The sequence below is a fragment of the Sorex araneus genome, chromosome 9 (assembly GCF_027595985.1).
Source record: "Sorex araneus isolate mSorAra2 chromosome 9, mSorAra2.pri, whole genome shotgun sequence".
Classification (NCBI taxonomy): Eukaryota; Metazoa; Chordata; class Mammalia; order Eulipotyphla; family Soricidae; genus Sorex; species Sorex araneus.
Window position 1 is genome coordinate 43539919 of NC_073310.1, and position 12084 is coordinate 43552002.

Consider the following 12084-nt stretch of genomic DNA (forward strand, 5'->3'; position numbering starts at 1 on the left):
CGCTGTAAAGAACTGTGATTTATAAAGTTATTGATAGTTGAATTTCAGGCACATAATATTTCAACACCAATCCCACCACCAGTGTCAGCTTCCCTCCACCGGTGTTTCTATAATCCCGCCCTACCCTCATCCCCACTCATGCCCAGCCAGTCAATTTGACAGGCACTTCACAAAGTTTCAGTGGTCGCAGCTTAGATCTCATGTTTTCGGTGTTGTTTGGGGTTTATGGCTATCCCACTCACCCCTATCACCAGTATAACTAAAGCCCTGTTGTCGGGCATAGGTCTTTTCACGTTTGCTAACGGTTAGTCTTTTCTTTATTAAAAGAATCAGCTTTTCTCTTGGTATTAAGTTTAGGCATCTTATAAAAATTTTCTTCCATCTATCTTCACAAAAACATTATTGTGGGTGATCCCGGGGGCCGCACGTGTGTGCGGCCTCTCCGCAGCTGCACGAGCGTGAATCCAGACCCAGTTAAACTACTTTCAGCATGGGCAGCTCTTTGCAGAATGTCTCCAGCCTGAGAACTAAGCCTCGGCCCCGTGCCCGCCCAGGAGGGGAAAGGTATTTCTCTCTCTCGCCTCTCCCTTTCCGGGGATGAAGGGCGTGGTGACCGCCATATTATGACGACCACAAATGGGATTTGCAACAAAAACTGTAGCAAAAGGACGAGAGGGTGCTCTTGGGAAGGTGGGAGGCACCGGCCCTTCCTGCCTCCAAGATGTGATCCCGGGGGCCGCACATGTGTGCGGCCTCTCTGCAGCTGCACGAGCGTGAATCCAGACCCAGCTAAACTACTTTCGGCATGGGCAGCTCCTTGCAGAAAGTCTCCAGCCTGAGAACTAAGCCGTGGCCCCACGCCCACCCAGGAAGGGAAAGGTATTTCTCTCTCTCGCCTCCTCCTTCCCGGGGATGAAGGGCGTGGGGACGCCATATTATGACAACCACAGATGGGGTTTACAAGCTTGCAATGATCCAATATCTGGAAGAAATCTCCCTGGACTTAGTTGTTAAAGTACAGAAATCCAAAACCACGGGGCCGCTACTGCGGCTGTGCGACCTCATTTCTCTTCACAACAGGTCTGACTCTAGTGGGGTGCTCCTAACAATAACAGTGAGGTTTGTGTTGAAATATTGAATGTAATCAAAGTAAACAGAAAGTAAAGTGAAACTTATCAGTTACAAGGCGGAGGGGGGGGGCGGTGGTGCCGGGATGGGATGTGTACTGTGTTTTTTTTTTTTTTTTTTTTGGTGGTGGGATATGGGCACTGGTGAAGGGATGGTTGTTTCAGCATTGTATAACTGAGACTTTAGCCTGAAAGTGTTGTAATTTTCCACATGGTGATTCAATAAAATAAAATTCTTATTAAAAAGAAAAGAAAACATTACTGTGTTTTTTCACTTTAGTAATTGCTGTAGATCTGTAACTGATTTTTCTTTAAGCTTCAAATTTTTTTATTTAATTAAAGAACTGTGACTTACAAAGTTATTGATAGTTGAGTTTTAGGCATATAGTATTTCAACACCAATCCCACCACCAGTGTCAACTTCCCTCCACCAGTGTTCCCATATTTCCTCTCCACCCACAACCCCTGCCCCATAGTCTGCCTGTCAACTTGACAGGCACATGACAAAGTTCCAGTGGTTGCAACTTAGATCTCATGTTATTGTTTGTGGTGTTGGTGTGTGAATTGGCAATTGTAATTCTAATTACTTCACAATCTTTCCTTTGTGTTTTGGTGTGCGGCTATACTGCTCAACCATATCACCAGTATAAATCGAAGCCCTGTGCCCTGTTTACCCATTACTACTTCTTCTCTTCTTCTTCCCCCACCTTTTGATTTATCTCCTTCTCTATCCCTCTCCTCTCTAAACACTAGTGTCAAGGGTGATATAGACATCCCTCCTTTACTAAAATACATTTCCTCATCAGTATTTTACATACCACAGATAAGTGAGATCATTCTGTATTTGTCTTTTTCAAATTTTTGGGAGATGCATGCCAAAAGTAGATAATAGACCAAGCATGATGACCTCTCAGTGTTTGTGTTATCTCAAGCTATAATGCCCAAAATAGAGAGAGAGTGTATGGGGAATATTGTCTGCCATAGAGGCAGGGGGAGGGTGGGAAAGGGGGGGTATACCCAGGATATTGGTGGTGGGGAATGTGCACTGGTGGAGGGATGGGTGTTTGATCATTGTGAGATTGTAACCCAAACATGAAAGCTTGTAACTATCTCACGGTGATTCAATAAAATTAAATAAAAAACAAAAAGAAGTTTGACTGAGTCACCCGATGGCTAAAGATAGCCTCTTGAACAAACGGTGTTAGAAAACTGAATAACTATGTGTAAGAAATTAAAGCTGGATTTGTATCTTACACCTTACACAAAAATCACTTCAAACTGGATCGAAGACCTTGAGATCTAAACAGAAACTATAAATTATATTGAAGAAAATATACACAGAATGCTTTGTAATTTGGACCCCAAAGACATCTTCAATGATATACCACTGACAAAGGCAACTAAAATTTAAAAATAAAGCAAATAGGGTTACATAAAATTAAAGTGCTTCTGCATGACAAAAGAAATGTGAGATAAAAACTAAAAGATAGCTAACTGAATGGGAAATTATATTTGCATTCAACATATCAGATATCAAAAGAGGTTTGATATTCAAGATATAAAAGTACTCACAAAGATCAAGCAAAAAAATTTTAAAAACTATCAAAACTAAGTAGGAGCAATGAATAGACACTTCTCAGAGACAGTGGATGGCCAGAAGGCACATGAAAAAAATGTCCAGCATCACTTACCATCAGAGAAATCCAAATCAAGATAATGAGTTATCTCACACCAATGAGAATGGCACATATCAAAAATAGTAGGAACCTATCTATGTCGGTGGAGATGTGGTGAAAAGAACTCTCATCCACTGCCGGTGGGAATGCTGTCTGGGAGAATCCTTGTGGAAAACAGTATGAAGAGCTCTCAGTAAACTTTGAATTGAACTACAAATGACCCAGCAATTCCAATTTCGGACATCTATGCCTTGAACATAGGGACACTCTTTCAAAAGGACATATGCACACCCTTATTCATTGCTGCACTTAGTACAATAGCAGAGATATGGAATCAACCTAGCTGTCCCATGACAGATGAATGGATTATGAAGATGTGATATATATATACACAATGATATAGATATATATGTATATGTACATAATGCAACTACAAGGAAAGAGGAAATTAGGCAATTTACTACAACCTCATTATAACTGGAAGATATTATGTTGAGGAAAGTCAGAAAAAGACAAATACAGAATGATCTCACTTATCTGTGGTATATAAAATACTGATGAGATCTGTATTTTGTAACTGATTTTGTAATCTGTAACTGATTTTGATTGGTATGAGGAAGAAATCCAGAACATTCTTTAGCTTCGTGTTGGTGACACAGAAGTGTTCATGGAACATATTTCTTCTCAGCCTTTGTGGACTGGCCCCTCTCTGCCCCCTTGTGTAACACTGCAGGTCTTCTAACCGGTTCCCTGGTTTTCTGTTTCTCAGAAGTTCCTTATGTGCACCAACTGTTCTCCTTGATGACCATGTGGTTCCTAACACCCTTATTTGCTTCTCTTAAGCTTGCTGTGATGTTGTCTCTGTATTATTGAAGTCTTCATTGCCACCAAAGCCTTCTGCTTGCTGCTTGCCTCTGGCAGATGTCCCTTTATATATGTATGGCATATCAAATACGCCACAGGTAGCTTGCCAGGCTCTGCCGTACAAGTGGGATACTCTAGGTAGTCTGCCAGGTTCTCCGAGGGGGATGGAGCAATCGAACCCAGGTCAGTTGTGTGCAAGGCAAATGCCCAAGGCAAATTCTCTCTCTCTCTCTCTCTGCTGTGCTCCAGCCCATATTTGTATGTATGTATATTTAATAAAAGCATGTATTTATTTAAAATGGAATCACTGTGAGATAGTTATAAATTTTTCATGATTGAGTTTAAGTCATATGTTTCAACACTCATGCCTTCACCAGTTTACAATTTCCCCACCAGTTTCCCTCCTGCAGAAGCCCCTCATCCCCACCTACCCCAGGGCCCCCAGCCTGTTTCTATGGAAGGTACTCTTCCTCTCTTCTCTCTGTCTCTCTCTCTGTCTGTCTGTCTTTCTGTCTTTCTGTCTGTCTGTCTGTCTGTCTCTCTCTCTCCTCCTTTTAGGCACTATAGTTTGCAATACGGTTATTGAAAGGATATCATGTGTTTTACTTTACTTCCTTTTAGTACTCAGTTCTTATCCAAAGTAACACCCTGGGAAGTTTTTTAAGCAGTGTATTTTGGAGAAGATCATTTTGCAAGCAAATGTCTAAATCCCTATACTATCTCTCATGCGGTGGAGCATGCTTTTTATTTTATTTTATTATTTTTTGGGGGGTCTCACCTGGTGATGCTCAGGGGTTACTCCTGGCTCTGCACTCAGGAATCACTCCTGGCAGTGCATTGAAATCTTCATTGCCCACATGGGATATGGGGGATTGAACCCTCACTGTATGTAAGGCAAACGCCCTACCTGCTGCATTTTTCTCTCCAGCCCCATCTATTTCTTTTAAAAAATGCTTTGTATCTTTGTTAAATTTCTTATTTGGCAATGTATTGCCTTTGTGATCTTGTTTTACTGCCTTTCTAGGTTTCTTGTAACTCTTGAGCTTCCCTGAAACAGTTGTCTTGAATTCTATTTAGAGTGAACTGCAAGTCCCTGGATTGGGTTCAGTTAACTGAAAAATTACTGTGACTTTCGGTGAAGCTGCGTTTCCTCGATTCATTCTGTTTTGTTATTATTTTCACATTCGTGGTAGCATACACTCACTTCTTCCAGTCTTTCCTAAGTGCCTTCAAGGTGATGATGGGCATATATTCTTATATTCTGAAGCGCTTATATTCTGAAGCTTTAACTTGGATAGTTATATGAACTATGCTTCTTGCGCCCTCTAGTGGTAGAGTTCGCAAATTTTATGGGGTAGTTTTCAGGATTGCAGCAGTCTTGCAGTAACCACCGTTTTGTCTTCCCAAAGTGGCGCTATAACTCCAGGTTGTGGTTTCTTTTTGCCCACAGACCCCGGCTATTGGCCCGTAGGTGAGCAGAGCCCGTGTCTTCCCAAGCTTGTGTTGCTGCCTTGGGGAATGGGCTCAGGGAGCCGGCATCAGAATGCGGGAAGAAGTGGGTTTGGTGCCTAAGGGCCCGCTAAGGGGATCCCCAAGGAAGGTTTTTCTGCTGGAATCCAGGATGAGTCAGTAGAACTCAGTCTTCTTAATTCCCTCTGATGTTCTTCCTCTTCTCTTTCTGAACCTCCTCCCTCACCCATCACAGAACTTTTAATTTAGTTAGGCAGGGCTGGCTAGGGGTGAATTATCCTAGCTGGTCACCGCTTTTTTTTTTTTTTAAAGTCCAACATTATAGTTGGTTTGTATCCTTTTCCCTTTTAAGCACTGTAGCACTGTCTTCCCATTGTTCATCAATTTGCTTGAGCGGGCACCAGTAACGTCTCCATTGTGAGACTTGTTGTTACTGTTTTTGGCATATCTAATATGCCATGGGTAGCTTGCCAGGCTCTGCCAACTGGGTGGGATACTCTCGGTAGCTTGCCGGGCTCTCCAAGAGAGGGACAGAGGAATCGAACCTGGGTTGGCTGTGTGCAAGGCAAATGCCCTATCCGCTATGCTATTGCTCCAGTCCACAAGTGTATATAAAAAATAAAAATCTTGTCACACACACACAAAAAGCAAGAGGCCAGAGTGATAGTACAGCAGGTGGGGCATTTGTCTTGCATGAGGCCGACGAGAGTTAGAGCACCACCAGAAGTGATTCCTGAGTCAGGAGTCAGCTCTGTAAGAATGGTCTTACTGAAATATTTTTTATTGAATCACCATGAGATAGAGCATTACAAAGCTGTTTATGATTGGGTTTCAGTCATACAATGTTCCAACACCCATCTCTTTGCCAGTGTAATTTCCCAGCACCAGAATCCTAGCTTGCCAGGCTCTGCAGTGTGGGAGAGATACTCTCGGTAGCTTGCCGGGCTCTCTGAGAGGGGTGGAGGAATTGAACCTAGGTCAGCCGCATGCAAGGCAAACACCCTGCTGCTGTGCTATCGCTCCAGCCCCATTTCCAACTAATATTGTCAAAATGGACCCTTTTCTATCTTAACTACCCTGCATCCCCCACACACTAGTGGCAATTTCCAGTCATTGACCAATCCTCCTGGCTCGTTTTCCCTGGACTTGGATATTAGTTTCATGCATTTTTTTTATGTTCCACAAATAAATGCAGTCATTCTATACCTGCCCCTCTTCTTTTGACTCATTTCACTCAGCATGATGCTCTCCAAGTTCATCATTTTATAGGCAAATTTTATGACCTCATTTTTCCTAACAGCTGTGTAGCATTTCATTCATAGATGTACCATGGTTTCTTTATCCATTTACCTGTTCTGGGGTACTCAGATTGTTTCCAGGTTCTGGCTATTCTGAATAGTGCTGCAATCACATAGAAGTGCAGCTGGTGTTTCTGCTGTGTGTTTTTGGACCCCTACTAGGGTATATTCCCAGAAGTGATATTGCTGGGTCAAATGCTGGGTCAAATGGGAGCTTGATTTCTAGTTGTCTTTTTTTTTAGGAATGCCATATTGTTTTTCAAAAAGGCTGGACCAGTCGGCACTTCCAGGAGCAATATATGAGGGTCCTTTTCTCCCTGCATCTGTGCATCTGTGCAGGCACTGATTGTTTTTATTAATTTGAATGTGTGCCAGTCTCTGTGGCATGAGAGGATATATCATTTTTGTTTTGATTTGCATCTTTCTTATGATTAGTGATTTAGAGCATTTTTCCATGTGGCTTTTGGCCATTTGAATTTCTTTTTTGAGGAAGTTTCTGTTCATTTCTTTTCCTTATTTTTTGATGGAGTTGAGTGTGTTTTTCTTGTAAAGTTTTACTAGTGCCTGATGTATCTTTGATATTAACCCCTTATCAGATGAGTATTGGGCGAATAGTTTTTCCCATTCCATGGGCTGTCTTTGTAGCTTGGTCACTGCTTCTCTTGAGTACTTCTATATTGTATAGAAGTAGCGAGAGGTTAACTATTCTTTTGATCCATTGATTGGATTGACCTATTGATTGGGAGTGATTGACAATGCCCACTAGCTCTGCAAGGGGCCATTTGTAGAGAGGAATGACACTCTTGAAGTTCATCTTCCACAATCCAATGTGTCCAGACTAGGATTACCTCCTCTCAATGGAGTGTTCGAACTCACCCTTAGGAAACAAAGGTTCTGTTAATCTTGAGCTCAAGTTGCTTCCAGACTGTGCCCAGGAAGGGATGGCGCAGTTCTCAGGAGTTCTTGCTTCCACGGCACACACAGAGGTCTGTCAGTGACTCAGTGCACGGGTCATAGTGAGCTCTCCCCAACTTCTTTGGTGAGTGGTGCTCCCAAAGGGCACTTTTGTGGCTCAGTGACAAATTTTCGTTGTTAACGGGGGAATGAAATAAGGGACAGTGTATACCCAGAGGATGCTATCATTCTACCATTCTTACTTTGAATTCTAACTGGGCAGACTGCAGACCTCCATTTTTTTGTGTTGGAGGGTGACAGTTATTGAAATATTATTGTTTTTCTTTGGTGGTGTCACATGTCTTTGATTTTTCATGTCCATTGAGGTATTGTATTACTTTCTGTGAATTTAAAGAAGCAGTTGCCTCCTCTAGTCTTTGCTCACTGATTTCAGTAGAGAAAATTTTCCCTTCAGCCCTGATAGAGATCGGGAGACTATGTTTGGTCTTCTCTGTGCACACCAGTACACTGTGTACTTCTTGTTCCTTCTACTGGAAGATTTTTAAAAAGCTATTATTTTTTTAAAATTAAGGTTTCATAGTTTACAATGGTAATGAAGTCACTCTTTTATAGTTGCAGAATAGAATATCAATCCATCCATCAGTGTTTTATTATTATTTTTAAAAATTTTTATTTTATTGAATCACCGTGAAAAAAGTTACAAAGCTTTCAGGTTTAAGTCTCAGTCATATAATGATCAAACCCCCATCCCTTCACCAGTGCACATGTTACACCGCCAAGAACCCCAATATACTGCCCTCCCACACCCCCCCACCTGAGTGGCTAATGATCTTCACTTTATTCTCTCTATACTTTGAGTACATTCAATATTTAAACAGAAAACTCACTATTATTATTTGGAATTTTCCCCAAACAATCAAACCTGCTGAAAAGGCATCATTTGATAATTTGTTTTCCATTGCTGAGAATGAAGATTATATGAGCTCGGTTTTTGATTTCTGATATTTTAGCTCAGTTCACAGTCTAGATGCATTTCTATAGGAAGCCACTGGGTGCCAAAATGGGTTAGTAGACCTCCCAGATCATAGTCTTTAAGGAGCAGAGGGGCCGTTTCGTGCATGGCTGCTCCGGATCTCATCTCTCCATCAGTGTTTTAAAATCCCCCTACGCCATCCCATTTTCCCATGGATCCTTCTGCCTTCCCACTGCCTTCTCAGTTCCCGGTTCTATTGATCGTGTCTCAGCATTGTTTCCTACTCTATTGTGTTCTGTTTCACTTTTAGGTCACACCTTGAGGTGTTCAGAGCTTACTCCTGGCTCTGTGTTTAGGGACCACTTGATGGGGTGCTCGTGGGACCATACATGGTGCTGAGGATTGATGCAAGGCAGATGCCTTAACTGTATCCTCCTTCTCAACATCCTCTTCCTCCCTCTTGTCCTCCCCCTCCCTCCTCATCCTTCTTCTTCCTCCTTTTCCTCTTCTTTCTCCTCCTCCTAATTTCTCCTTCTCCTTCTCCTCTCTCACATTGCTTAACTTGACGATGCACCTTCTTTTTTTGCTTTTTACTACTATTTTGTTCCTCTTTGCTTCTCTGAATAAGGTTACATGACTTGTCTTCAAGTTCACTAATTCTGTCATGTGTATGATTAAACTTGCTCCCTAGTTTATTTTCTATTTTGGTTACCACATTCTTTAGGTCTACGATCTCCATTTAGTTCAATTTTTTCTTTGTTTAAAATCCCACACACATTCAATTTTCCTGTGTCCAGTTACTATCCTTAATTTTTGAGAGGAAAGGGAAGTTGGGTTTTAACCAGGTGTTTCTTAGGGTTTAATTCAGAGTTGGTGTTTGGAGGTCCCTCCTGGCAGTCCTTGGGGAAACATGTGGTTCTGGGAATTGAACTTAGGTCTCTGGCATACATGAAAGTATGTTTCGCTGCTCTGAACAATCTCCCCAGCTCACATTTAACATCTTTATGATGTTTATTTTGAATTGGTGATCATTTTGCAATATACACCCAAATGTATTTCAGTTGTATCCTGAAACTAATGTAACTTCACACATCAATGTATTTCAATGAAAATATGTAAAAGGACTTTAAGAGTCTTTACATAATAAACTGAAAAATATATAAAAATGAAAAAAGACAAAATAGAAAAGCAGTGAATTCCAAAGATGATTCTGATATATGTATACACATACACATATTTACATGTATATATATCCTTAATTATGTATTAGTGTATCTCAGTGTAAAACAGGAAGGCAATCCACTACTAAACAGTATTTTATCACTTTTTAGAGTTAGCAGCCAATAGATATACCTGTGTGCTTCAGCAGCTTATATTTGTTTAGAATTTACATTGTTCAGTTTTCTTGTTTTTTTAGTTTGTGTGATTTTTAGCTTCATGAACTTATGTCAACAGTGGTCTTTTTCTAATTTACTTTTTTTTGCTCTTTCGGTCATACACAGTGATGCTCAGGGGTTACCCTGGCTTTGCACTCAGAAATTGCTCTTGGTGGATGCTTGGAGGACCATATGGGATGTCAGTGATAGGCAAAGGCCCTACCTGCTGTTCTATCTATTGCTATGAACCCCCAAACCTAACAATTTTGTCTCAATAATCTAACTTGAGGGCCCAAGAGATAGTACGATGAGTAAGGCACTTGGCTTGCACATGTCCAACTGGATACAATCCCTTCCATCCCATATGGCCCCCCAGCTCACTAGGAGTGATCCCTGATCATAGTCAAGAGTAAACACTGAGCACAGGTGGGTGTGGACACCCCCCCGAAAGAAAAATATAATTTGAAATATAAGGCACAGAGCAGTTACTTGAAGTAAATGTATAATGTAACGGAGGGAACTAATCAGACTCCATGTGATTTATTTTTTTATAACTTGTAACTGATTATATGCTGGCAAATGTGCTATAAAATAATGAGCTGAAGCAGAGGTAGGACCCAAGGAACATAAACGTTCATGTGATGTTTTAATTTTAGAAATTGGATGATTCACCCATGTTAATCAGTAACCTGAGAAATGGAGGCCTGGTCTTTTTGGTACCAGTCATACTATGCTCCTTATAACTTTTAATTTTCTTCTTCACAAAAGTATGCAAAAGGTTTCCTAATACCACTAAATACTTACCTAGTGAATTCTGCAGTAAATTTAGTATTTTCCTTTCCAGTCCTTCAAGAGTAATAGCATTAAGGAAAATTTTCTTCCATAACTGAAAAAGTTGTTTTTCTAATTGAGGAGCTCTATAATTCAATACAGAGGATAATAATTGATTTTGCAAATCTTGGAATGTTATGGTATAGTTGATAATAGTAACACTTTTATAAACTGATGGAGGAAAGTCAGGATTTTCCATTTCTGTAGATATATATAACCTGAAACATAAGAAAATTACCGATTGTTAAAATTATATGGGGATTGAAAACTAATATGGGACTTTTTCCCCTGTGAAAATAAGCAAAGTTAATTTTTAACATTATTCAGTCTTGTACTCAAAAGTAAATTCTCAATCTGTACTATGTGAATACATTTACTATGATGAAAAAAATCCAACTATAAATTAGGTTCATACTATTTTTGGTCTAAGCATAATGACAGAGCGAAGAAAAATTCTAAATAGCAGGAATGCTACTAGATTATTATAAATGCTTTGTATTGAGTAATCTATTGAAGTTTATATTCATTGCAACACTTAGTACAATAGCCAGGATATGCGAAAAACCCTAATGTCTAATGACAGAAAAATGGATAAAGAAGTTATAATATATGCATATACAACAAAGTACTGTCCAGTTGTTAAGAAAATGAAATCAAAGGCTAGAGAGATAGCACAGAGGGTAGGGCATTTGCCTCTGTGCTGACCGGGGTTTGATTCACAGGATCCCATACGTAACCCCTGAACATTGCTGGGTGTGACCCCAAAAAGCAAAAAGCAAAAAAAAAATCAAGTAGTTTTCTGAAACTTGGATGGAACTGGAGGGCATCATAATATGGGAAATAAACCAGAGGGAGAAGGACAAACGCTACATGATCTCACTCATCTGTGGTATATAGATGTAAAACAAAAAAGGGAAGGGGGGTATCAAATGCTAACAAACCTTTGGCCTTGGCTTGCAAAACTCAGGTTACTAAGCAGTGGGAGGATGGGTGGGTGGAGGGAGTGAAGAGGTGGACTCAGAATAGCTTGAGGACATTGCTGAGAGGGGTATTGGCAGATTGGTGGTAGTGCAGTGTGGTAACTTTGTACGTTAATATCGCAAACACCATTGTAACCACATTATTTAAGCTATAATAAAATAAATTTTGTCAACTTGGAGGTCGTTTTTGACTGTTTTGTTCTATTTTAACTGCCCTTTCAACTACTGATGTGTCATAGATACAGTGTGCATTATTTTGGATAAGGTACAAAGTAAAATGCTGTCATGAAATATTAGGGGGATTGATGAAGAAATTAATGGAGGGATATAAGGGAAAAGACATATCATTTATTTATTTATCCATCTCCCTATTTATTTATTTATTTATTTTGGGTCACACCTGGCAATGCTCAGGGGTTACTCCTGGCTCTGCACTCAGGAATTATCCCTGGCGGTGCTCAGGGAGGTCATATGGGATGCTGGGAATTGAACCCGGGTCGGTCACATGCAAGGCAAACGCCCTACCCTCTGTGCTATCTCTCCAGCCCCAAGACATATCTTTTAAAGCAGAACC

The 12084-nt window shown here is 40.5% G+C and overlaps 1 protein-coding gene across 1 annotated transcript in view; it reads right to left on the reverse strand.

The window, feature by feature from the left end:
- Positions 1 to 12084, reverse strand: part of DNAH14 (dynein axonemal heavy chain 14) — a 311036-nt gene that overhangs the window by 65342 nt on the left and 233610 nt on the right. The window contains 1 exon segment of the mRNA XM_055117878.1: positions 10504 to 10748. Within this exon segment, the coding sequence (XP_054973853.1) occupies positions 10504 to 10748 (245 nt within the window).